Below are 24,694 nucleotides of genomic sequence, written 5' to 3'. Positions count from 1 at the left end.
CCACCTACCCTACCGCTAAGCATAAACAGGAAAGCTCCTATAAAGACATCCTTTCAAAAGCTGGTCGTGCCACAGGATGCCTAATAAAAGCACTGTAAACAGACAGAGAACACATGGTTGTACCAAACTAACTTTTTTTGGGCCGCTTCTTTGCGTTTTGAAGGGAATCCCTTTTTTTTTTGGAGCAAAGTGGTCAAATTACAAGCAGGTCCTTGTGTAAATTCAAAATAAAAATACTGAATATAATTCACGTGTGCGTAAGTCTTTTAAATGCATGTATTGAAAATTAATGTACCGTATTTTGTGGACTATAATTTTTTTTACAGTTTGGCATGGCCTGTGATTTGGGTTATTTTCTTTTAACCACTGGAAGCCTGTTTTTTTAGACTATAGTTTTCAAAAAATCCACTAAATTTTTACATAAGTGCCTATTTAGCCAGTTCAGCATTTAACTATTTTTACCATGTTTGTTCTTGGTTTTTGATCAAATATGTATGACGTCTATACTTTTTTTTCCCTTTTCAATGTGCATTAATTTGGCTGTTGTGATTTATATTCTGAAAAAAGGGAAGAACTTAAAAGTATGAGTAGTGTCAACAATCTAAAAAAAAATGTCAAAAGTTTGATTTTCCATGACTAAGTTGTCCGCATTTAGAATAAATAAATATATCACATGAATGACGCTTTCACATCGAGAAATGAATTTCCGCTGTAATTTGTCCAAAAAATGTTTGCTTTTGCTAAAAATCAGCAAAACATGAAATATGGAGGAAACGTTGTAATTGCTCAATCTCAGTCAGCAACTTTCCCGCCACAGCATTGGAATTTTTGGGGGGGATTACGGGAAACGTGCGTGATGACACACAGAGCGCCATTGAGGTAGCCAGCAGCAACACCCGCCGAGCTCGACCTCTGACCCCCACACGTGAGTGCGAGACGCCGTCGCTGGGGCGACCCATCGCCGCACAGACGCGTCCGTTCGAGGGCGGGTGACGAAGGCGGGTGAACTCGTTTGCCCGGAGCTATATTTTTCCATAGTAATGCAAAATTTAGATTTATGAGTTGCCCATTTTCTTCCAATTTATCACAAACCAAGAACAAACATCATACTATAACTATAGCTTATATAACGTGACGTTATATTGCATCTGTCAGAGAGGATAATAAAAGGTTTATTTATGATTTAATATTTGTCATTTCCTGGGCCACTTATTCTCAAGAGTACCATTTAAAATATATCTATATTTAGTATTTATAGTGACCTGTATTCCAATTCTTTTGGCAAATAAATTCCCTTTTTATATTGACTTTTGACATTGACAGCTTTCCCTTCCCCAGTTAATTCCGGTATATTAATTGTCCCTCATTAGCCCGTGCTAAAAATCAAAATCAGAGAATTATCATGATGTTGTTGTTGTTTGTCATTGAAAGGCTGACTGACACAATTCCGCCATCTTTCTGTACTCCCCCAGCCACCCCAAAAACCTCGCTGAAAACTAGGCTTTAGAAATCCTCCCCTCGGGCTCCCATCTGGCTCTACGCGACACATTAAAAGCCTTTGGAGAGAGACCGTACATTAAGCGTCTTTTACAAGCCGCCGCTTCAAAGTCCGACCCCCATTACGGCTCTTGTCCAAAATATTGGACGTGGGAACCCGTCCCCGTCCCCTTCTAATGTCCGGGAACAGCCCATATGGCGACAAGATGCCATTTCCCCGATATTTTTATACCTGAGCGTGACGCGCCGTCGCCATGACGACAAACCAAAAGCGCGACTGGTCTTTTAATCCATATGATTTGGGCCCGAGTTGAGGTAGAACCGCAGAGACGCCCCGCCAAGCCGCCACCATTATGGGGCCCCCGCGCGTGCTCCGCCCTGGCCTTCTCTAATTAGGCACCTGTTTCGGGCAAGGTTGCCATACCCAAAAAAACAAAACCAATATGTAAAAAAAAAAAAAAATGTCCAAATCAAAAAATAAATGTCTTGTGCCAGCCCGTGTCTGCGGGTTTTCTCGCCAAACCACACGGCGAAACATGTAATTCAAACATGCCTGCTGTGAGTATTTTAGGCCGAGGAGCATCCGAGAACACGATTTAAATGTGCGCAAAAGCACCCGGCGATAAAAGGCCTACGACAGGAGAATCCTCGGAATGAAAATATACCGTAGAAATAGACCGTTACTCGGCGATTAAGAGTATTCTACTCCACGGATGTTAAGTATGTCCAATAACCCTGTACATATGATTTATTGCAGACCACAAAGTATCGTCCGGAGAGTCTTTCAGGACCCGAAATGTAAATCTGTCACGCTTTTTGACTCCCTAACGGATGTAGGACACATGTTGAATTGTAAGAATAGCTCCAGTTGAAGTTAATATCAATACGGGATTGTCAGAGAATAGTTATTGACAACTCTGACAAATTTAAATTACTTTAGGTTCTTTTTATAAAGCATTTTAAAAATTGCAGTAGGCGTTCCCAAATTTTTAGCAACCCGCCCAATGCATTTCTCTCAGGATTCTTCTCTGAAAATAGCCAATCTAAGCAGGAACGTATCCAATCTGGCAACTGTGCGTGGGTTATACTCTGTTTAAATGTTTCCTGTGTCTACCGAAATTGAATGAACAAATCCCTGATATGAATACAGAAAACCGCCAAGTAGGATTGTCCCTATTGTTACTACATACCATACTACATGTTTTTGTGCCTATACACAAACACAAGTACAATTATCAAGAAGTATTTTTTTAATATTACAGTCTTATATGCCCGTCAACAGCCGTGAAAATCCCTGAAAGAAAGACAGCCTGTTCCGACTCACATCGGTGAACCTTGCTTAGCCGCCTCTTCTTTAAAGGCAACTTTTTTGCCCTCTTTGACTCGCCCTGACCTTTAACCTCAAAGAAAGGCGGGGTGGGCGCGTCTGACGAGGGCGAGAGATGCCCCACCACGCAAAGAACCAGCCCCAGGTCACCAAAAAAAAAAAATTCTAATTATCCCATAGTCCCAAAAAATATTCATGTCAAATCTTATGCGTTAGAAACTAATTATTTTACCTAAGTCGCCCAATCCCGCAGCTACTACTACTACTACTACTGCAAAAACAACAGCTGATCCAGACATAGGCACTTGGCAAAGAAATCCATAATGTTTTGCGAGCAGGTGATCTGGAGTACTCATTTAGATTCTTGACAAATGTGTGTCGGCGGGGTCTGTTGAGTTTAAGGTAACGGGAAAACCACATCCATATGGCAGCACAGACCCATTTTCCATACGACCCCTGCTTGGAAAAATGGGTTAAAATAGCATGACGTCTACTCCCAGGCTGCGTTAGCCCCCCTCAAACACACACACACACACATACACACACTTCACCGCTACTATCACAGTGCGGTTGCACCAGCAGTAGCAAAAACGGCTAAAACAAGAGTGCTTTGGTATGTGGCCTTTTTGTCAAGTTGCTCTTTTTCTTCCACAGGGTCCACAGGGGCCTCACGGAAACCCTGGACCACCTGGTCCGCCGGGCCTCAAGGTACCTTTTAAACTAAAGTTTAATCAAATTTAAGACAATATTAGAGGTTATTATTATTTTTTTGGTCAAGCTAACGGCTAACTAGCATTTGGCGTCCCCGTTTTAGGGTCACAAAGGAGATCCCAGCATCTCACCTGGGCCAGCCCCAAAAGGCGAAAAGGTACCTTCTTTCAGCTCTCTCCGACCGACATTTGCTACATTTTTAGCATTCCTAACTTTTCCCTTCTTTGCCTTCAAGGGCGACCCAGGAATCCTCGGCCCGGCCGGAATGATGGGTCAAGAAGGACGAAAGGTAAGCTATTTTTATCTAACGGGACATCCGGATTAATAGCGTCGGTTTGTTTGGACGAGGGAACTATGTGGTGTGTGCCTTGTCAAATAAACTGCAGGGATTTCCTTTGTGGACAAGCAAGTGCTTATTAACCCCCTGTGCATCCTGCGCTAAATGATGTACCATACATAACTTGCCATCGTTCTCAGCTGGTGCTAGCCCCATCTTTTAGCCATGTGTATTCAGTTGAAACACCAACTTGTTGCTTAGGAGATTTCCACATATCATTACTGTACAAGGTAAACAAAAACATATTGAGTTGCCAAATCATAATGCGAGTTTACATAAACGTCCTTTATTATAAAAAAGAAAAGTCAACAATACTTACAATGCCTTCACTTAGCAACATAGCTTATCTTAGACCGCACTTTTATCTTAAATGTAAACATTTTTGACCTCAAATCTCATTTTTGGAGCATTTCCTCGTTATTCAAGCTAAAACAATGCATCATTTTTTTGTTATGCTAACAACCTGATTAACAGGGAATAGCAGTATGCTAGCATGCTAGTCTACATGTCCTAGCTAGTGCTAAACTGGAAAGCTAAACATGATTAGCAATTCAGGTTATGACAACAACCTGAATTGCTAATCATGTTTAGCTTTCCAGTTTTGCTTTAGCTAGCACATGTAGGCTAGCATGCTATCATACTGCAATAATCTGTTAATTAGGGTGTACGTCGAGGTTATTTCGCCACGTGCGCTCCAGAAAAAACTCGAGAGCTGCTTCTCCGTAACACCTAAACACACAAACACATAGACGCGCAACACGCACACTCGAAAAACACCCCCCGATCCAGAAATTTTGGACGGAGCGTCGACACAAAAGGCAAGCCGAGCGTGTTTGAGTTCTCGGTGCGATATTTGTTCTCTCGAGCAGCCGCCGAATGGCTTTTCAGTATGTCGGGTCGGGTCGCCGGGAGGCCAAACCTCAGCCAGGCTTTCTTTACAAGCCGCGCGTCTCGTCTCACCTTTCCGACGGCGGCCGCCGCTCCGTCCGTTCCCACCGTCAATGTTTCCGTTTTATGTCGGCGCCGGCTGGCTTTGTCTCTTTCGTGGTGCGAAGAAACGCTCGGCGGTTTTCTGATGTACACCTTGGTTTGGAACAAAACGCTTTCCAACGATTACGTGATTTATTTCCGACAAAGTGTGTTCCAGGCGGTGGGTAATTCTTCCAAAAAATATCTGCTGTGTAGTGCAAAATGGCAACGAACATCACCCAAACACAGCCCAAAAAATCATAGTCAATATGGTCAATATACTGGTCTTAAAGATTATTTCTCAACAGTAAACACAATAGTTTTCCTATTATAGTCTGAAAAAAGTGCATATATTGGCCCAGAAAAAGGCTGAGTAGACAGTATTATGACTATGATACATTTATGATTTACTCCCACTTTTAAGTTCATCATCCAAAAAGTGAACATAATAGCTTATCCTATTAAATATGATCCTAAAAAGCAGTCCATGTATCAGTCAACTAATACATTGGTTGACCTCCAATATGTGCATTTATAGCCTCTAGGTGTGTAATACATATATCTATTTTTTTCTATTCTTTTCATCACATTTTATGATCAATGTGGTTTTAATGTTTGGGTTCATTTTGTTTTTGTTCTTAGCATTAAGCCAAGCGCGCCTCCACAAAGACTTCCCTAATAACGGCGTTGTCTCCCCGTGTTTACGACGCATACTTGACAAGCATGTGTGTTCAATCAGATCCATTAGCCAGAAGCTCGCTAGCGACGTAGCGCCGCCATTGGAGCTTTTCTCCAGCCAAACCAACACGGCACAAAAAGCCCATTAAACATCTATTCAATTTTTTATAGTGACATAGCAATGCATATGTCATTTTTAATCACCATGCAACAACTATGCTAATTCCTACTATGCTAATCCTTCATTTTTATTCTTTTTAACCCTTACATGACACTCACGGGCCTCTGAACGGGTTAAACAATTCCCACTTTTCCATCTCCACTCATGTCTCAAGTGAATGAATTGGACAGCCTTACTTCTTCTTGAGAGTTATTCCAGATTGAGCTAAAGATGCTACAAGAAGTTACACCGCACTTTATTTTTTTTTCTTCCACCTCTTCCCTTGCCATGATTTGAGTTCCGTATTTGGTTGTACATCCCCCGTAGCCAAGGATTTTGTTTTTTTCTGCCGTCACGGAAAAGTCTGATTCCTTGACAGCAGCGTGGGATTTGGACTTGCTCCTCACACTTAGCTCCAAACTACTTTGACAGGAGCTGCTGGTGAACATGAACAAACTCTTTGCTGCTTCTCCGCGGGTGTTTTCTTCCACTCGCCTATTTCCGCTCCCGTGTTTTAAGTTTCACGGGATCCGTGTCCGCATGTCAGTCATGTCTTTTTCTTCTTCTTCTTGTCTTTAGGGACAGAAAGGTCACCCAGGTCCACCTGGACTCCCTGGAGAATCTGTAAGTCCTCATTTAGCTTTAATATCTTGATTTAACCACAGTTTAAATTTAATAGATGACTATTATTCTCAATGTTATTGCGTCATTTCCTTGGTAATTAAATATATTTTTACAGGTTACTTCCTATACATAATAACGCAATTTACTTTTCCCAACTCATTTTTTTTGTCTCATTGGGAATAAACAGGCATTTTTAAGGCAGATTTTGAACTGTACATTTTGGACAAAAATGTCATACACATCACTTTAAATGCTGTCCGTTTTTTTCTTTAAAAGAAATGAATAGGCCTTTTTGTCTTTTTACTAAAGCTATAAACATCAGGAGTGAATCAAAAGAGACCCTGTGTGGTGGGAATTTTTGCCAAGTTTTGAATTTGTAATGGTGCGAATCCGTCAAAGCGCACACGCAAAAATAGCGCACAGATAGAAAAATATATATGTAACACCGCACGCTTACAATGATGTTTGAATTCAACAGACCAGTTGGCAGTGTGTGTGTCGCCCTTAGGGTCACCCATGTGACTTTTTTCTTCTCTCACCTGCAGGGGGAGCAAGGTCCGGTCGGAAGCCCAGGTGCCAAAGGTTATCCTGGCAGGCAGGTGCAGTAAATCCTCTGCTGTGACTGGTACAGTTGTAGTCAAAGCCAAGTGTAATTTTGTTTTCCAGCTGAGCTTCTTTCTATGCGCATGTTCATATAGCACGTCGCGTCGCACCAACCCTAAATAACGACCGGCTAGTTTACATCATGTTTTGGTTGGAGATCAACAGGCAGCGCTAAAATCGAGATGTTTTGTTTTCAGGGTTTACCTGGACCGATAGGACCTCCGGGGCCCAAAGGCGTGCGGGTGAGTACATTTGATTTTTATTTTTTTGGCCTTATCTCTAAAATTGTAAATCAATAAAAAATGTTAATTAAAAGTTCTAAATCAAAAGGTTAAATATAGCGCCCCAAAAAGTTGCAATAAGAAATTGGCAGCGAGCATGGCTTTGCAAACAGAGGGCGAAGAGGTTATGTAATGCATCTCTGCAAACAAAAGCGCCCGGCTTGGAACTATTAATAGTCCTGTCAAACGCTGCTATTTTTTTGGGCCTTCTCTCTGTTGTGAATAGCGGCTAACATCGTGCTAATGCTAACACCATTCGCATGGTGTTGTTTGAACCATTTAAAGACCAGATATCTGGTACTCTATATCGTCTAAAATGGAGTGTTTTTGGCGGATGGGCCGTTTGCCTTGTGGTCTTTGTGTCTCTGTCCTCCCCTCCCAGGGCCTGCCGTCTTCAGAGATCCCTGACGTGAGGGTATGTGCCCTTGGACTACATCGTGGAAGCCAGCACCATGCAGTCCATGGGCATATACACTTGCCTCATGGCTTGGTTCTTCACGGAGTCCTTCCCCTGCCCCGACGGAGCCGCTCAAATCAAAGCTCCTTAATCGTCTTGGAATAACTCAAAGCACTCCCCCTCTTTCACCCCTCTCTCTCTTTCTCTATATATCGCTCTCCTCTCTGTTCCCCTGCAGGGTTTCATCGGAATCCCCGGGCTTTTTGGTCTCCCTGGACCTGATGGAGAAAGAGTGAGTTCTCCACAGTCTAAACTCCAAAAAAATCAAATGCAGCTTTGCTAAAAGCTAAAAATCACCCACCATCTATTTTTTCTCCATTATTTTTCAGGGTATTCCAGGTGAACCAGGCAAGAGGGGCAAGATGGGTAGGCCGGTAAAGTTTTTTCTCAACATACTTTACAAACAATGTGCATCAAATGTGTGTTGCTTGGACAAGTTGGCCGACGGTTACATGCCGCCCAGAATATAAAAAAAATGCTTATTCAATTTTTCACTACTATTATTAAGATGCATCACAGTGTCCTAGTGGTTAACATCTCCTTAAGATCCGAGTCTGACCTCCATTGCGTTCCTCATTGCAGAATTATGAAAATAGTTCCATTTTTTTTCCAAAACATCTAAATGGCGTTCTACTCCTTTACGGTGAGAAAGTTCCACTACATGGGAATCAATCTCTGACCCACTTTTATTTTGGTTTTTATTTTTATGAGCTTGTCTGCTGACTTGATGTAAAAGCAGCGATGCACTTAATCCCCACTGGAGCATCTTCAATGCTTTCAAGCTCTCTTCTTGGAACGCTAGCTTTTTTTCCGCCTCGCATTTGTCTTTTTTTTTTTTTAAAGTGGCGGTGACACCGACATGACTCATTTTGTTTTGTGTGTGCGTGGGTTGAACTCCATGTGTCATCCACGTCCGCCACGGATGATTTTTGGTCGCTACGGTAGCCATTAATGCTGACGCCACATTGATACCTTCTTGACAACTCGTAGTTTAGATCTAAAAAAATGACAAGTCATCATTCATAATTTTCCATTTGGCTTCCATTGATGGTGGAGTGTGCTCCAGCACCCTCCAAGTCAACCTCAATTGCTTATGTGACCGAAGGCCAACTTTCCTTCAATGACAAATGTGTATTTCTCTTGTTTTTTTCTTCACTTTTCACAATACTTTCATTTATTGCGTCTTTAGCTCCTCCCACTCTATCAATTGATTGGTCAGCAGTTCAATGGCAGCCAGTGACGCTTTTATGCATGAATTATGATTTTTTTTTCTTCAATGGTTTTATTCCATTTTTATAGGAGATGCCTTCAAACATGTGGCTCGGGGTCCAATTTTGGCCCATGGAAAATATTTTGCGGTCCCTAATTTCATATTTAATCAACGTTGGCTGCCATTGACGGCAATAGCAATCCAATTCCCTCTTTTACTAACTATGACAAATATTCTTGATTTCAAATGTTATTTACTGCTGACTTTGTGTTTCCGTCGCTTTTAAGAAAATGATCTACTCTCGCAGAATATGGAGTCGGAGTCCTGCTGTTTGTGTGCATCCATCATCTGTGTGTGTGTGGTTTAGGGCTTTCCGGGGGACTTTGGTGAACGGGGACCACCCGGAGCAGACGGAGAACCAGTAGGTCACCCACAAAAATGACATTAAACATTCTTGTTTAGCTTTTTTTCCATAAAGTGCTTACATCATATTTTAAGCCAAAGTAACAATGTTAACAAATGTGTATGTTTTTTACATGCTAACTTTGCTAAATGCTAATCTAAAGTCAGGCTTTTGTCACAAAACTCAATTTATTTTTAATGGATTGATGCAAGTCACTTTCCCAATCACATGCTCTTCTTGAAAACTTAAATGATGACAAACAGTAGCGGTAAATACTAATAAAAAGGTAGTTCAAATCAGTTAAGTTTTTGAATCTGGCAAAGCCGGTTCCTCTGACCAATACACAGCCACCTCTCATAAGTGTCCCTCAACACTGAGCCACTATTCTGCGCATGTTTGTGTTGAAAAAAAAAAAACATTTGAAAAAGACTCCTTGACGTTTCCACTCACTTGCTCCTTCCTTCTTATATTTTCAGGGCCAGCTGGGCGCCCCCGGTCCAAACGGAGTTCTCGGACTAATTGTGAGTGGTTTTTGTGCACCGTTACACGCCTGCGCTGAAACGAAACAGGAAATGCTTAAATAGACTTTTACTTCCACAGTCTTACAAGCATTTATAAAGCCGCCTTCATACACACACACACACACATATATACAAGCCAGTAGCCACATAATACGCCATCGTGATGGTCTCTTGTCGCAAGCGGTCGGTCGCTCCTCCCGGTTTATTCCGGGCAGGCCTGTAATTGGAGTGGCGTGATTATAGCTCTGTTTCCAGGATTTTGATTTTTTTTTCGTCCACGCCGACATCAGTGGGTCCAGCCTGCGTATTTAAATATATGCAAAACAACATTTAATTTAACTCCTTGGCTGTTCACTATATGAATATAGTGTGTCAGCAAGCAATGTACCCAAACAGTCAAGCGCTACAGAATCTTGAATTTACTGCATACACAAGGCGCACCGACTGATTGGGCCCCCCGTCCACTTTGGGGAATTTTTTTAGACTTTTGTGTCCATCTTATGGGAGTAAATATGTTGAATTTGTACAATTGAATATGGCTTAATAATGGGAATGATGTGTTTTTGATAGGGTGACATGGGACCCGTTGGCGAGATGGGCATTCCCGGACTCAACGGACTGAAGGTAATTGTCGTAATATTTAACTAAAAAAGAAAAAAGGACAAACCTATTTGGTGTTTCTTCCAGGGTGTCTCTGGAAATCCCGGAGAAGCAGGACTGAAAGGTGATAAGGTGATCTGAATATTCCTGTTATTGCATGTCTTGAGCATGCTTTCTCTACAATCTATTTCGTTTCGTAACGCAAACAAAAATACGCCAGGACGTCAACCTTCAATGTGGTTGTGTAATTAATATGATGAGGCGAGGAAATTACTATACGTAGATACCACATTTATACCCGTGCCAAAGTGAGGAGAAACGGAAAATTCATGTAAAACTGGTAAATTGACGTTTTGATGCAAGAAATAATTGTCAGTCTCGTTTGATATTATTGGACCACTCAACTCGGTCACTGTCGTCAAATCTGTTTGAACTAGGAAGGCTGACATTCATTGGCCCTAATCCATTTGAGTGGGAGGGGCCAAATGGCTTGATTATGAAGTAGATCCTAATAAATCTTGCCTGTTGGCTGCCTTAGCCCCGCCCACTCCCCAAATGATGAGATGTCATATTTCTGGGTGTTTGTCTCGATCTGATCAGGGTGATATCGGGCTTCCTGGTGAGCAAGGAGAGATCGGGTTCAAAGGAGATAAGGCAAGTTCTTACAATTATTCACCCACTCACAAACATAAAAACTCTTTCATTCCCAATTGTTTTAACATGCTTTTTTTGTCACAGGGCATCCAGGGTGCTTCAGGACCACCTGGCCTCCAAGGGAAACCAGGTCCACAGGTTAGTTGATGTATTTATGATCCCAAACTTTTACATTTTAACCTTGAGTGACTTGGTAGTCATTAGAAATCATTTTTAGAATGAATGGGACTCAAACCCACATGCGAAAATGTGCGATCCCAACCATAATACACATCAAAATGCAAAGTTCTATTTTGAGAACCAATGGGTGTCCTCCCTTTGCCAGGGCAGTCCGGGGGACAAAGGACCCGATGGCGCACCAGGACCGTTGGGCCTCGAGGTTTGTCTTTACCCACGACGCGTACCAAAATCGGGACGGTCCTGATTTTGGTCTCACAACCCTCGTAGGGTTTTCCCGGCGACATGGGACCACCTGGAGAGAATGGACTGGAAGGACCAAAGGTATGAACCATCATCTCACGTCGATGGCGAACTGGGAAAGGTCATAGTGTTTGTTTTTTTCTGTACTAAGGGAAAATTGGGCACCAGAGGTTTACCCGGGCCACAGGGCATGCCAGGCTTAGAGGTGAGTCACAGGTTTTCAATTCAGAATTAGCAGAAGAAGATCCTAATTGTCTTTTTTTGTAGGGAGACGAAGGCCCAATCGGACCCCCAGGACCTACCGGATTTGAGGTGAGTAACGATTATTTGTGATGTGATGTCACAACCAGAATGGATGAAAAATGCACTGTTTTGAATGGACGAAGAAAAAAAATCCAGATTTGAGTCCCAAATTTGTAAAAACGTTCCTTTCACCATTTCTTTGCACCATGAAAGGAAATGTTTGATGACAGGAGAGCTAGTCACCATGCGGGCGTCCAATCCTGGAATCCCTGAGTCATTTTCATTCAGAGTAGCTGTTGAAAAGAAAAGCTATTAACAGCACAACATGACTTTTGGCCCAAACCCGGTGGCATGGTGCCAGGCGGCTGGCCGTGCGTTACATCTGCCACCGACTTGGCGTGAGCTGTCAACGTCGGTCGGGGATTTGCCTGTTTATTTCTAATCAAGGATAACCTTGTGCCCCCTTTAGGGTCGACTGGGCAGAAAAGGATTCCCTGGGAAGTTCGGGCCTGAAGGAGTTAAGGTATGTTTTCTTAATTTTTAAGCCACAGGTTTTCAACAAAGCTTTGCACGTGTTTAACGGTTTGTCGCTTTTCGCAGGGAGAAACGGGCATCACGGGAAAGGTCGGCGCCATGGGAGAAAGGGTAAGAAAAATTCGAGTTCATTCTTGATTTTACAAACGTGGGTCATTGATTAATCATGCTAGTGCTAATTTAAACAAAATTGGTTTGCGCAATAGGCAATGACAACACTTTGGCGTATTTTCTTGATCCTCTGCAAAGAGAAAATTGACGACTAACTCCTAGTGAATCATGTTTTAGACGCCACAGTGTTTACTATGTATACATAATAATTGTACCTGTGTTTGTTTCAGGGCTTAGTTGGTTTCATCGGACCAGTAGGCGAAGTGGGAATGGCAGGAGAGAAGGTAAAAGAACTCATAAATCTTTCACCACCAAGGTAGTTTATTTGAACTCTTGAGTTTTTTTTTTTTTAAAGGGGGATCGAGGGACGATGGGTCTTCCCGGACCACCTGGAGAAAAAGGCTCAGATGTGAGTTTCAAGGATGGGGAGGAGACTTTTCAATGTGGGAGAAGGCTTGGCCTTTTAGGGACTTCTCATTTCTAATGCGTGGGCTATTCCCATGGGAATTTTCTACCTTTCACGTTTGTTGATGAGAAAGACATTGGAGCGTGTCTTCTCACATTTGTACCGGAAAACTCAAACATGCGTGACTGATCACTTCCAATGACTTTCCCTTGTGGAGATGGAAGTAGATGTTAAAAAAAGGCTAATTAATGTTATTTCTGGGACTTGGTAGAAGACAAAAAAGAACATGAATCAACACTGATAGAATATTTAATCAGGAAAAGTGATTGTAATGCTAACATTGTTTCTTTTTTAGGGTCATCCAGGAACACCAGGAGACACTGGGCCCACAGGACCAATAGGAAGACCAGTAAGTCACCATTTCTTTCTTTATATTATGAGTCAGTAAATACCAGTTTATTCATAAGTTTGCCAAGAATATTATGCTTTAAAAAACTTGGACTTTTGGACCATTTTAACTGTCCAAATGGATTGCTCATAAGGATTTTTTTGCTTGAATCTCCTCCTCCTCCTCCAATCGGAACCAGGACTTTGCTAATCCCTCTGAAGTGATTGTTTTGATTGCCCTCGTCCGTCCCCAAACATCTTTATCGAGGGTCTGCCGCCAAAGCGCCGACCCCGCCTTGACCTCCCGTCACTTCAAATCCAAACACTGAGAACTAATTAGAAGGCTCCCCGCCACCCCCCCCCCCCCCCGCCCTGGTCGCCGTGACCTGGGCCGACCGGGAGCTGGCCCGCCCTGCGAGTGTCGCCCGAGCAAACGTAAACACACAGCGGTGCGCGGCGTTTTAATCGGCGATAGTGACACATCTCAAAACAAACCCAGAGGCCGCGCTTTCATGCCTCGGGGTCAACGTAAATGGCAGGAAGGGGAGGGGGTTGGCCAGGGGGGGGTTCTGTCCTTGGTGACGCCGTCTTATTCACAATTTTTTGTATTCTTTTGTGTCTCAGGGACCTCCTGGGGCGTCTGGACCTGCAGGAACCAGAGGAACCAAAGGCTTACGGGTACGTCAAACTCCTCCATTTGAACTCGTTGACAGTCCAAATTATCGTTTTTATTGGCGACTAGCAAATGATGAAAATCGAATGGAATCTGGCCGATATTCAGCCAATTATATCTGTAATAATTTTCAAATTTAATTTATGTAACCTGATTTTTAAAAACTATTCTTTGGATCCTTCTATTCATTCATTTTATTTCATTTTTTTTCTATATGTTTGCCCATAGCAAAGTACCTACAAGCTAATGCTAATGTGAAATGTAGTCGGCACAATGTGGCCCGTGATTGGCTCCCAAGTTTGGCACGCACATCCCAAAATAATCTATTAAAATAATATAAAAGAAGGGAAAAAAATGTTTTTCCTGTATGAAAGGGTTAAAAGCATCCGCGACAGCTGATGTCGGTCAAAAGACTTTTTCCTTATTTTATTTGTAGCCGCGCCAACACGTTACTTAACGTCTCCAGACGGGCTCCAGATGATATTAACTGACACGAGCGCGTGGCGTGCCAAAAGCTACTCGGCGTAAATCAGCCGCTCGGCACGCGCCCAAACAGCTCGCACATGCGAGCGAGCTACTGTACAAAAGTTGTCGGGGTGTGCCGGGCAGGGGGGGGGGGGACCCAAATTCTGCAGTCATGTGGGAATTGTAACCGCAGAGCATGTACAACAAGACACCTAGACAAGACCTCAACATTTGTCATCCACAATGCATTGGAGGCCATCCAAAATATGCTACAAGCTGCAGAATTTCCATTTACCCTGCTACCGTATTTTCCGCCTTATAGGGCGCAACTTAAACCTTTGAAATTTCGATATTGGTTAATTATTGCACAAAATTCCTTCTAAAACGCAACTCCTAACCACTACTAATACACCTCCCTCTAGTGGATATATACCAACATTGCTCACTACTACTGCGCTTTATAATCTGGTGCGTCGTATATATGAAACACATTTTTCAAAAAAAATATATCATATATATTGTGCTTAATTAAGTGCTTCCATCTAGTGTTGAAACTGAAATGTAGCTTCCACTATAGCTTCTTGTGTGGGCCATATTCAAAATGTAGCTTGGACACCTCTCATATATCATGTATTCTTCTTTTAATAGCTACCACAACAATCAAGTCTGGTCTATTTGAAATTGGAGAGGTCAGAGGTCATTTTGTGATGTTTTTTTTTTTTTCAGGGCCCCATGGGGCCTGACGGTCCAACGGGAGAGGCGGGGACAGAGGGCAAGAAGGTAAAAAGACGGCCCAATTAGTCATTGTGTCATTAAGTGCCTTAAATCACATTTTGACTGCAGGGTCCAGATGGTCCTCCTGGGAAAATGGGCTTTCCCGGACCCCAGGTGAGAATCGATCGAGTTTTTATTATTATTATTATTTCTAAATCCCTGTCCTCTTTGGCTCCGTCACCCTCCAGGGCAAAATCGGGGAGTCGGGCGAAAGCGGGCCCAAAGGTTTTCCCGTGAGTTTTCAGCACACTGAAGAGCGTGGACCCCAAAAATAATCCCCTTTTGACGATTTTGCTTTTTGTCTTTTGCTCTCTAGGGGGTCCAGGGGCCTTCAGGGTCACCGGGCGACAAGGGAATCCCGGGCGAGCAGGTAGCTTCCCCGCTGCTTTTGTTTGATAGACAAATCAAGTCTTTGATTTTTGCACACTGTGAAGAAACTGTAGCACTATACATAGTGTAATAATATAATACTAAAATATTATGGTTGTGTGTGCAGGGGCCGCCCGGGCCGCCAGGAACTCTGGGACTTTTGGGAGAAATTGGTCCAAAAGTAAGACACTATTTTTCTTGTTAAATGCTGACAATTGAGAGATTATGGAAACATCTTCAAATCCAATTGGGATTATTTTGGATTAGATGTCTAGTTTCGTCTTTTTTTTTTTTGTCCTTCAGGGTCCTCATGGCAGTTTGGGAGAACCGGGACTGCCGGGAGAGCCAGGTGAAAAGGTACTCTTCCTTTTTTTCCCCTATTCTTCCAAGTTTTAAAGCAAAAATAGAAAAAAATAAAAATTTGCTTGTCCTTGTGTGACAGGGAGCCTTCGGGGCAGACGGCAACATCGGGGCCCAGGGACTCCTCGGACCCAGGGTAGGAAAAAGGATTTTAACCTTTGCGTCTTAACCCTTAAGCGCTTTCAGAAAATGAGCCAATCAAAATCCACTTGTGGTCTTGCAGGGTGAGCCAGGTTTGGAAGGCGAAGCTGGTCATGCCGGTCCTGATGGAGTAAAGGTGAGCGCCACACCCAACCGGATGCGGTTCCATGGGTTCATCCATCCATGATAACCCGTGTTTGGACAACAGGGTGAAAAGGGCGACATGGGTCAGGAAGGGGACGCCGGTGAAAAGGGCCTAATCGGATTGGTGGGAAAGGAGGGTCCGCCTGGAAGTCCCGGAATCCCCGGCATCAGAGTAAGAGTCGCTCGTTATTCTGCCATTGATGGCAATAGACGTCCAAATAATGATGTCTATTGCGTTTATAGCATATATTTTGAATGTGTTTTGTTTTATTTTTTCAGGGCCAGGAAGGGAAATGTGGCAAAATTGGAGAAAAAGGCAAACTGGGATCAAAGGTTAGTCTCCCTCCCTGCTAAATTTGGACTGATATATCAGTCCAATGACTTTTTTCCAAGATCATAGCTATGCCATAGACAACATAATAGAACGACTGTCATGTTTAGGCAACAATTTTTCTTAAGATTAACCGATAGGCTGATTGATTTGTGGACAATTTTATATATTTAAAACCATAAGATTAATGTTCACTCTTTGCACCACCTGCTGGCCAGTGTTTAAATAGCAAGCATCAGAAGCAAAATTTGAACAGATCTCAATTGACAAAATGATTATCCTTGCAAATGACTGATCCTCTAATGGTCGCTGTGTATTTCAGGGCGCCAAAGGCCAGCAAGGCCACCTGGGAGAAAGCGGGAACGCCGGCAAGACGGGGCCACGGGGCAGCGTGGGGCCCAAGGGCTCCAGAGGAACCATCGGACACGTGGTATTGTCCCCCGTCCCTGCCAGATTAAAGCCCGAAAAAAAGTCCTTTTATTAACTTGTCTACGGACTGTCGTTTTTCTCAAAGGGAGCTCCGGGGCGAATGGGTCAACAGGGAGAAACGGGAATTCCGGGATACGAGGTATGGCAAAAAAAACACTCTGTGCCGGGGCGTCCAATCCAATTTTTTTTCTCTAACGACAGGGTCACTCAGGACCTTCTGGCTCCATGGGGCGTCCAGGACCAAAAGGTTTAAAGGTACGCCACCACTCCACTCTCATTATCCTCGCCGGCGCTTAGCGCTTAGCTTTTGTTGCCCTTGTGTTCACACAGGGCGAGCAGGGCGACGACAGCAAAAAGGAGGGTCCAGCAGGACCCCAGGGCCTAATGGTAAGTCTAATGGAACCGGCCAATGGTGGCTTTCGAACGCTAACCCGCATATTCTCTCAGGGTCCACCTGGTGACCGCGGGGAGAGGGGCGAATCGGGCGACACGGGCTACAAAGTAAGTACGCAGATCGCCTGTTTCGAACCAATGGCGCCACGCTGACTTGTTTTGCCAGGGCCAAGTGGGCGTGGACGGAGAACGAGGCCGAGCCGGCGCCCTCGGACTTCCCGTGAGTGCGTCGCCCGCCACGCTTTCCGCCTCATATGGTAAACCGTCTTTTAACATGTTGTTCATGACCCGCAGGGCCACCCGGGGCCGCGTGGCTCTGGAGGACCCAAAGGGGCCAAAGGAGATCAAGTAAGACCGGATCGATTTGCAGTGGGCGGGGCAAATAGATTTTCTAATTGATGTTATTTTCTGTGTTTAGGGTCAAAAAGGCAAAAGAGGTCAAGCGGGCGCAAAAGGCATTCGAGGAACTGAAGTGAGTCCCATTCGCCGTTTGTTTATGATTGATTTTGACCAAGTGACGATCGTCCCCGTTCTACCTCGCAGGGGATAGCCGGGCCTATCGGACCCAGAGGCGTGGTGGGCAGGGAGGGGCAGGAAGGCGTGCCCGGGATGGACGGAATGGCGGGAAAGGACGGAAGCAAAGGTGTTCCGGTCAGTGGCCCTTTATGCACATTTGGGCTTTTTTTGTCTGAAGGGGCATCATTTAAGTCTTTGGTTGTCGTTAACGACGCTAATGCTAACCCATTCAAATTGCATGCAGGGTGAACAGGGAAATGACGGCGAGACGGGCCTTCCTGGAAAATCTGGATTTCGTGGAAAAAACGGTGTTACGGGTCTTCCGGGAGATCAGGGGGCCTTTGGACCCAAGGTAAGACACGCCAGAATTTCTTCCGTTGGCAAAATGTGAATTTTGGTCATTTTTTTTGTGTCCAGGGGGAGCGAGGTCTCGGTGGACAAAGCGGACCTCCGGGTAAAAGAGGCTTTCGGGGCGGCATGGGACTTCCGGGGACGCCGGGAGACGCCGGTCCCAAAGGACAACCTGTGAGTGTCCATCCTGGTTGAAAATGGAGGAGGTATGAGCAGAAAATTGTAAATAAAAAAATGAAATTGTTGTCCAGGGCGACGTCGGGGAAGCCGGCTTTCCCGGAGTTTTTGGAGTTTTCGGGCCAAAGGTACGGAGGAAAGAATCAAAGTTGTGTGGTTTTGCATCAAATGTCAACAGTCTATCGCCTTGTTTTGAAGGGGCCTCCCGGAGACTTTGGTCCGAAGGGAATACGGGGGCCAAAAGGGCCTCAAGGCACAATGGTAAGAAGATGGATGAGCGCTAATGTGGATTTTGGATTAATGCATTTCTCTCCGTTCAGGGAAGAAGTGGCGTCGTGGGCCCCGTGGGAATTATCGGACCCAGCGGAAACGCCGTAAGTACCAAGCAAATTCAGTTAAAGATCGTTTTGTATCTGTTCAGGTTTTTCTAAAACTTTATTTCTGGTCAACATACATTCGTGACAATTGTGCTTCTCTTGCCCAACCCCCGCTGGTTCAACTTTGCCAGTCAGCTCGGTCGGCCTGAGCAGAAATCTCCCTCCCCACCCACGTTGGCCCAACCCCCGTCCATTCAATTTTGTCACCAATGTATATCTGGTGGAAAGTGTCAAAGCCAGTTCAAGACTTTTTTGGACCTGTTTCAAACATGGGTCTTCAAATGGCAAATTTTTGACCATTAGAGAGAGAGATAAATTAAAGTATTGGACATATGAAGGAAAATGTAGCATCCCATAAGACTAGCATTTATTTAAAAGGGCTGGGCAAACTCAAATAAGGGCAAAAGTCAGTGCGGGGGTGCTTTGGTCAAAAGAGAAACACTTTCCTCAATACTAGTGTCGCACAGATGCAATCAGTGGATTAACATCACCTGCGTCTTGCAGCCCAACCCCCGCTGGTTCAAGTTCCTCAGTCAGCTCGGTCGGAGCTAGACGGCTCGATCCAAAATCTACCCCCACTCCACCCCACCCCACCCCACCCACAGCGACCCAACCTCCATCTATTCAACTTTTTCCATGTTTGTGGTGAATGACAAAAAGCAGCCAGTTTAAGACAGTTTTTTTTGGACCTATTTCAAACGTGGGTCATCAAAGTGCAGACTTTTGACCATTTTGACTCATTAAAGAGCACATTTTAAATTATATTTTACAAATTTCATTATAAGCAGCTGTGTATGATGACAATAAAAGCTTTTAATATAATATAAAGATGTAGCATCCCATAAAATAATTTCAAACTATTCCACAAAATGTAGCCTTTCATAAAGAGGAAAGCTTTCCTCAATACTAATGTCCACTGCGTGCAATCAGTGGATTGCCGTCAGCTGGGTCTTGCAGCCCAACCCCCGTTGGTTCAAGTTCCTCAGTCAGCTCGGTCGGTCCTGGACGGCTCGAGCAAAATGCTCCCCCCACCCCACCTCACCCACAGCGACCCAACCCCCGTCGATACAATTTTGTCACCTATGCCTATGTCCTGAATGGATTGGAAAACAAAAAGCAGCCAGTTCATTACTTTTTTGAACCTATTTCAAATGTGGGCCATTAAAGTGCAGACTTTTGACCATTTTGACTCATTTAAGAGCACCTTTTTTCAATGATGTTTTATAAATTTCATTATACGCAGCAGTGTATGATGACAATAAAAGCTTTTGATTTGATATAAAGGCATAGCATCCCATAAGATTAACCTTTCATTTGAAACTATTCCTCAAAATGTAGCCTTTCATAAAGAGGAAAGCTTTCCTCAATACTAGTGTCGCACAGATGCAATCAGCTGGGTCTTGCAGCCCAACCCCCGCTGGTTCAAGTTCCTCAGTCAGCTCGGTCGGAGCTAGACGACTCGAGCGAAAGGCTACCCCAGTTCAATACTTTTTTTTGACCTATTTCAAACGTGGGCCAAGAAAGTGCAGAATTTTGACAATTTTAAACTCATTTAAGAGGACCTTTTTAAATGATATTTTACAAATTCCGTTGTACGCAGCGGTGTATGATGACAGTAAAAGCTTTTTATTTTATATAAAGGCATACCATCCAATAAAATAAGGCTTTCATTTCAAACTATTCCTCAAAATGGGGGCTTTCATAAAGAGGAAAGCTTTCCGCAATACTAATGTCCACCGCGTGCAATCAGTGGATTGCCCTCAGCTGCTTTTCTTGCCCAACCCCCCGCTGGTTCAACTTTGCAAGTCAGCTCGGTCGGTCTTGGACGGCTCGAGCGAAAAGCTCCCCCATCCTCCCTCCCCCATCCTCCCATCCTCCCATCCTCCCTCCCTCCCTCTCCACTCACAGCAGCCCAACCCCTGCTGATTCATTTTTCTTCTGTTTTTTGGACCTATGACCTTCAAATGGCAAATTTTTGACCATTAAAGAGGGAGATACATTAAAGTATTGGACATATGAAGGAAAAGGGAGCATCCCATAAGACTAGGCATTTATTTACAAGGGCTGGGAAAACTCAAATAAGGGCAAATGTCAGTGCGGGGGTGCTTTGGTCAAAAGAGGAAAGCTTTCCGCAACACTAGTGTGCACCGCGTGCAATCAGTGGATTGACATCAGCTGGGTCTTGCAGCCCAACCCCCGCTGGTTCAAGTTCCTCAGTCAGCTCGGTCGGTGCTAGATGGCTCGAGCGAAAAGCTACCCCCACCACACCCCACCCCACTCCACCCCACCCCACCCACAGTGACCCAACCTCCATCTATTCAACTTTTTCCATGTTTGTGGTGAATGACAAAAAGCAGCCAGTTTAAGACAGGTTTTTTTTTGGACCTATTTTAAATGGAAGCCTTCAAAGTGCAGAATTTTGACCATTTTGACTCATTTTAGAGCACCTTTTTTTTAATGATATTTTACAAATTTCATTATATGCAGCTATGTATGATGACAATAATGACTTTTGATTTCATATATAGGCATAGCATCCCATAAAATAAGGCTTTCAATGTTGGTTTTCACAAAGAGGAATCCTTTCCACAATACTAAGTGTCCACTGCGTGCAATCAGTGGATTGCCATCAGGTGCTTCTCTTGCCCAACCCCCGCTGGTTCAACTTTGCCAGTCAGCTCGGTCGGTCGGTCCTGGACGGCTCGATACGAAAAGCTAACCCCCCCCCCACCCCACCACACCCCGCCCCCGTTGGTTCAACTAAAAATGTGATTTCATCCTTGTTTCCAGGGCCCCAGAGGACAAAAAGGCAACCGTGGCGCCATGGTAACAACTCTCCTCCGAATATAACTATTATATAATTTGTATTATTATCATTTTAAAAAGTAAAATAACCCCCAACATTTTTTGTCTTGTTTCCTTCTCATAGGGAGTACAAGGACCTCGAGTATGTCCCACTTTCTTTTTCATTTGCTACTTACTCTATGTCCACATTGAGCACCAAGGTTTATGTCTTTTTGTCTCTATTAGGGCGCCCCCGGACCTCGTGGACGGCGTGGACCACCGGTAAGCTATTCCAATGACACTCATTTCTAAAAACAAGACATTTTGCTCATCATTTTCCCTCTTTTTGCTTCTTTTAGGGTCTCATTCGTATCCCTCCATCCTTTGTAAGTAACTATTCCGACCAATGATAAGCAAAAGAAGCTCATTTTTTGTGATTTTCCCTTTTTAGAAAGAGGATGGACTTTTGTTTATGGATTCACACAGCCAGTTGAGGAATGAGGTGAGTGAGATAGAGTGCCAAATGAACAGAGTGTGAAAGACTGACATGTTTTTTTGTGTTTTAGAATAAGCTAGCGATGGACCGGCCTATGCTGGACCAGGGCGCAGAGATCTTCAAGACCATCCACTACCTCACCAACCTGATCCAGAGCCTGAAGAACCCCCTGGGGACCCGGGATAATCCCACCCGCATCTGCCGGGACCTGCACAGCTGTGAACACAAGTTAAAAGATGGTATGTAAGTCAGGTCTTATTTAAAAGGAGCAAAAAAAAATATTGAATAACGTGACCATTTCAGGCACTTACTGGATCGACCCCAACCTCGGCTGCACGTCCGACGCCGTCCAAGTCTCCTGCAACTTTACGGGCGGAGGACAGACTTGTCTTAAGCCGATAACTGTGTCCAAGGTAAGGAAAAGTGCATTTGCATCTCTTTGTCGTGAATAGAAAACGTCAAATATTCGCAAAATCTTAAAAAACTTAGTCTTCAATGGCGGCCAATGAGTGAATCAGGAACCTTTAAATGCCCCAAAACCAACAGCAAGTCATTTTGCGCATAAAAATTCCGGATTTTTTTTTTGTTGCCCTCACTTTGCAGCCGGCCGTCACAGTGGGCCGCGTCCAGATGAACTTTCTCCACCTGCTGAGTGGCGAGGCGGTCCAGCACGTCACCATCCATTGCCTGAACGTCTCCGTTTGGACCACCTCACGACATTTGCCCGCTTCCAGGGAATCCGCCGTGGCCTTCAAGGCTTGGTCTGGCCAAGTTTTTGAAGCCGGTGGGGCGCTGGAGCCCTACGTGGAAGAGGATTCGTGCTGGGTATGTTTTTAAGAAAAGAAAAAAACTTTCAAATTCTGCATGAAGGACAAAATTATAACGAGTAATGTGCCCACAGATGAAAGACGGGCGCTGGCATCGAACCCGATTTGTGTTCCGCTCGGCCGACCCGTCATTGCTGCCCGTGACTGACGTGTTGCGGCTTCCTAAGAGCGGCTACCACTTGGAGATGGGTCCAGTATGCTTCAAGTGAGGTGTTCCGATTTCTTGCAGGCGGAGTTCTTGCACTAATATCCTTTCAATAGCTTCTTCTTGCTACTCCGTTCGACAAAAAGTCCAATTGAAAAAAAAATACAAAAAAACACAATTTAAAAAAATATGCCCGCGCCGCATCACTTGATGGAACATTTCCAATTTGAAGGGACGCCGCTAGGGGGTGCTGTTTCGTCGGAAAAGATTATAATAACTTATTTTATGTTTTTTTTTTTTTTTTTTTTTTTGCATTCCAAATCCATTCTGAAATCGTACGAGGAAACAAAAATATATAATGTATATATGTATTCTTATTCTTGGCTACATCTTTTCCCATTTTCAAGTGCAATAGAAAAGGAGAAAATAATATTGCAGGTTGAATTTGATTTCATTTTGGTGCTGATCTCCTTCTAATATTACTCATGGGGTTCATTTTTATTGGATTCTTTTTTTATTTTTCAGGCAGAAATCAAGTGTATTTATTATTAGTGTGCACTCCAAAAGGGAGATTGTAAAAGTCAGTGGTGTGAGGAAAAAAAGACTTATTTTAGATACCACTGATGTGAATATCTGCAGCTTTAGACGTAAAAAAATATTTTAGAAAAATATATGGAGCTTTTGTTGAAATATAGATTAAAAAAATAGTTTATGACTTCATTTGTTTCCATGCAGAGCCCTCACAATTCAAATAAATTGAACATTTATCGCCTCCAATGGCAGCCAATGAGTTATTAATAAACATATTAAAGGTGCTAATCATGTTTCCGTAATTACACCACTCTGCTCGCGTAATCTGTGGTTCATAGTGCAGGCTCGCTTGGATTATTTTCAAATTAAATGTTTAAAGAATCTTTACAGCGTATTTTTTTTTGTACAGTTCCCCTTTAAGAAGCTGTGTATATGATAGTCACCCAATAAACATGTTTGTTTGTGTATCGTGGATCCCTCTCTTTGCTAATTTAATTTTATTTAAGTTTTCGAGCAGCAAATTCATTTGTCAGATTTTTTTGCAGAATATCTTTGTACCATTTTATATCATTATATACACATATATACACTTGCATATGTAATGGTACAAAGATATTGTCAAATGTTAGTTGGCCCAACTGGTCTTGGAGTATATATATATAAATATATCTAGTCATTTTTTTCATGTGTGTACATTTTGGTTTGCCGGATAACAAATTTATTGCAATATTAAAATGAAAATGTTACTTTTATGATAATCCAACTTGTACTGTAGTATCAGGAAAAACAAAATGCAAATGTGTGAACTGTGTTTTGCTTTTGTAATTGTGTTGTAAACAGGAAAGCCAGTCAAAGCTGACATTTTTGTGCATGACCATCAAGCAAAGGGTAAATATGCTTTTCTGTTTGTCTTTTTATTAATACAACCGGCATATTTTGGTAATATTTGAATATGGAGTGAAAGGATTTTATGCTGCAAAATGTATTGGTCTCTGCTCTCTATTTGGTGTTCAATTTGTTCAATAAATACTTTCAAAACTTTCAGATTTGCGCAACATTGCAGAATGATGAAAATGCAAGTCCTAAATGTGTCAAATTCTGTCTTTGACAACCACTTTGTTTTTCGACCCGCCCAGAGTTTGTTTGGGCCAATAGGTCGTTGCTAGTATGATGCCTTCCAGCTACACCAAAATGTCCGAATTTCTATTTCTTATACCGCGACTTGCCATTAAATGTAAATAATATTAATAATATCAAGGGATTTTTTTTAATGATTTG

At 43.3% G+C, this 24,694-nt stretch overlaps 1 protein-coding gene across 1 annotated transcript in view; it reads left to right on the top strand.

Annotated features, from left to right (window-relative positions):
- Positions 1-24,460, top strand: part of LOC144210977 (uncharacterized) — a 29,028-nt gene extending 4,568 nt beyond the window's left edge. Inside the window, exons 4-60 of the mRNA XM_077737948.1 lie at positions 3,479-3,532; positions 3,639-3,692; positions 3,771-3,824; positions 6,259-6,303; positions 6,849-6,902; positions 7,104-7,148; positions 7,823-7,876; positions 7,974-8,018; positions 9,222-9,275; positions 9,734-9,778; positions 10,349-10,402; positions 10,466-10,510; positions 10,979-11,032; positions 11,117-11,170; positions 11,358-11,411; positions 11,480-11,533; positions 11,604-11,657; positions 11,720-11,764; positions 12,165-12,218; positions 12,296-12,340; positions 12,571-12,624; positions 12,696-12,749; positions 13,102-13,155; positions 13,758-13,811; positions 14,998-15,051; positions 15,115-15,159; positions 15,234-15,278; positions 15,362-15,415; positions 15,542-15,595; positions 15,718-15,771; positions 15,857-15,910; positions 15,998-16,051; positions 16,124-16,231; positions 16,339-16,392; positions 16,713-16,820; positions 16,905-16,958; positions 17,021-17,074; positions 17,150-17,206; positions 17,267-17,320; positions 17,379-17,432; positions 17,507-17,560; positions 17,631-17,684; positions 17,756-17,863; positions 17,973-18,080; positions 18,146-18,253; positions 18,331-18,384; positions 18,455-18,517; positions 18,577-18,630; positions 21,424-21,459; positions 21,563-21,580; positions 21,664-21,699; positions 21,777-21,803; positions 21,869-21,919; positions 21,984-22,152; positions 22,217-22,326; positions 22,517-22,738; positions 22,815-24,460. Coding sequence (XP_077594074.1) covers positions 3,479-3,532; positions 3,639-3,692; positions 3,771-3,824; positions 6,259-6,303; positions 6,849-6,902; positions 7,104-7,148; positions 7,823-7,876; positions 7,974-8,018; positions 9,222-9,275; positions 9,734-9,778; positions 10,349-10,402; positions 10,466-10,510; positions 10,979-11,032; positions 11,117-11,170; positions 11,358-11,411; positions 11,480-11,533; positions 11,604-11,657; positions 11,720-11,764; positions 12,165-12,218; positions 12,296-12,340; positions 12,571-12,624; positions 12,696-12,749; positions 13,102-13,155; positions 13,758-13,811; positions 14,998-15,051; positions 15,115-15,159; positions 15,234-15,278; positions 15,362-15,415; positions 15,542-15,595; positions 15,718-15,771; positions 15,857-15,910; positions 15,998-16,051; positions 16,124-16,231; positions 16,339-16,392; positions 16,713-16,820; positions 16,905-16,958; positions 17,021-17,074; positions 17,150-17,206; positions 17,267-17,320; positions 17,379-17,432; positions 17,507-17,560; positions 17,631-17,684; positions 17,756-17,863; positions 17,973-18,080; positions 18,146-18,253; positions 18,331-18,384; positions 18,455-18,517; positions 18,577-18,630; positions 21,424-21,459; positions 21,563-21,580; positions 21,664-21,699; positions 21,777-21,803; positions 21,869-21,919; positions 21,984-22,152; positions 22,217-22,326; positions 22,517-22,738; positions 22,815-22,949 — 3,597 coding nt within the window. The 3' untranslated portion in view covers positions 22,950-24,460. The remainder of the gene's footprint in view (positions 1-3,478; positions 3,533-3,638; positions 3,693-3,770; positions 3,825-6,258; positions 6,304-6,848; positions 6,903-7,103; positions 7,149-7,822; positions 7,877-7,973; positions 8,019-9,221; positions 9,276-9,733; positions 9,779-10,348; positions 10,403-10,465; positions 10,511-10,978; positions 11,033-11,116; positions 11,171-11,357; positions 11,412-11,479; positions 11,534-11,603; positions 11,658-11,719; positions 11,765-12,164; positions 12,219-12,295; positions 12,341-12,570; positions 12,625-12,695; positions 12,750-13,101; positions 13,156-13,757; positions 13,812-14,997; positions 15,052-15,114; positions 15,160-15,233; positions 15,279-15,361; positions 15,416-15,541; positions 15,596-15,717; positions 15,772-15,856; positions 15,911-15,997; positions 16,052-16,123; positions 16,232-16,338; positions 16,393-16,712; positions 16,821-16,904; positions 16,959-17,020; positions 17,075-17,149; positions 17,207-17,266; positions 17,321-17,378; positions 17,433-17,506; positions 17,561-17,630; positions 17,685-17,755; positions 17,864-17,972; positions 18,081-18,145; positions 18,254-18,330; positions 18,385-18,454; positions 18,518-18,576; positions 18,631-21,423; positions 21,460-21,562; positions 21,581-21,663; positions 21,700-21,776; positions 21,804-21,868; positions 21,920-21,983; positions 22,153-22,216; positions 22,327-22,516; positions 22,739-22,814) is intronic.
- The last annotated feature ends 234 nt before the right edge of the window (positions 24,461-24,694 follow it).

This window comes from Stigmatopora nigra, chromosome 17, assembly GCF_051989575.1.
Source record: "Stigmatopora nigra isolate UIUO_SnigA chromosome 17, RoL_Snig_1.1, whole genome shotgun sequence".
NCBI classification, from domain to species: Eukaryota; Metazoa; Chordata; class Actinopteri; order Syngnathiformes; family Syngnathidae; genus Stigmatopora; species Stigmatopora nigra.
This window is presented reverse-complemented; position numbering and strand designations above follow the sequence as displayed.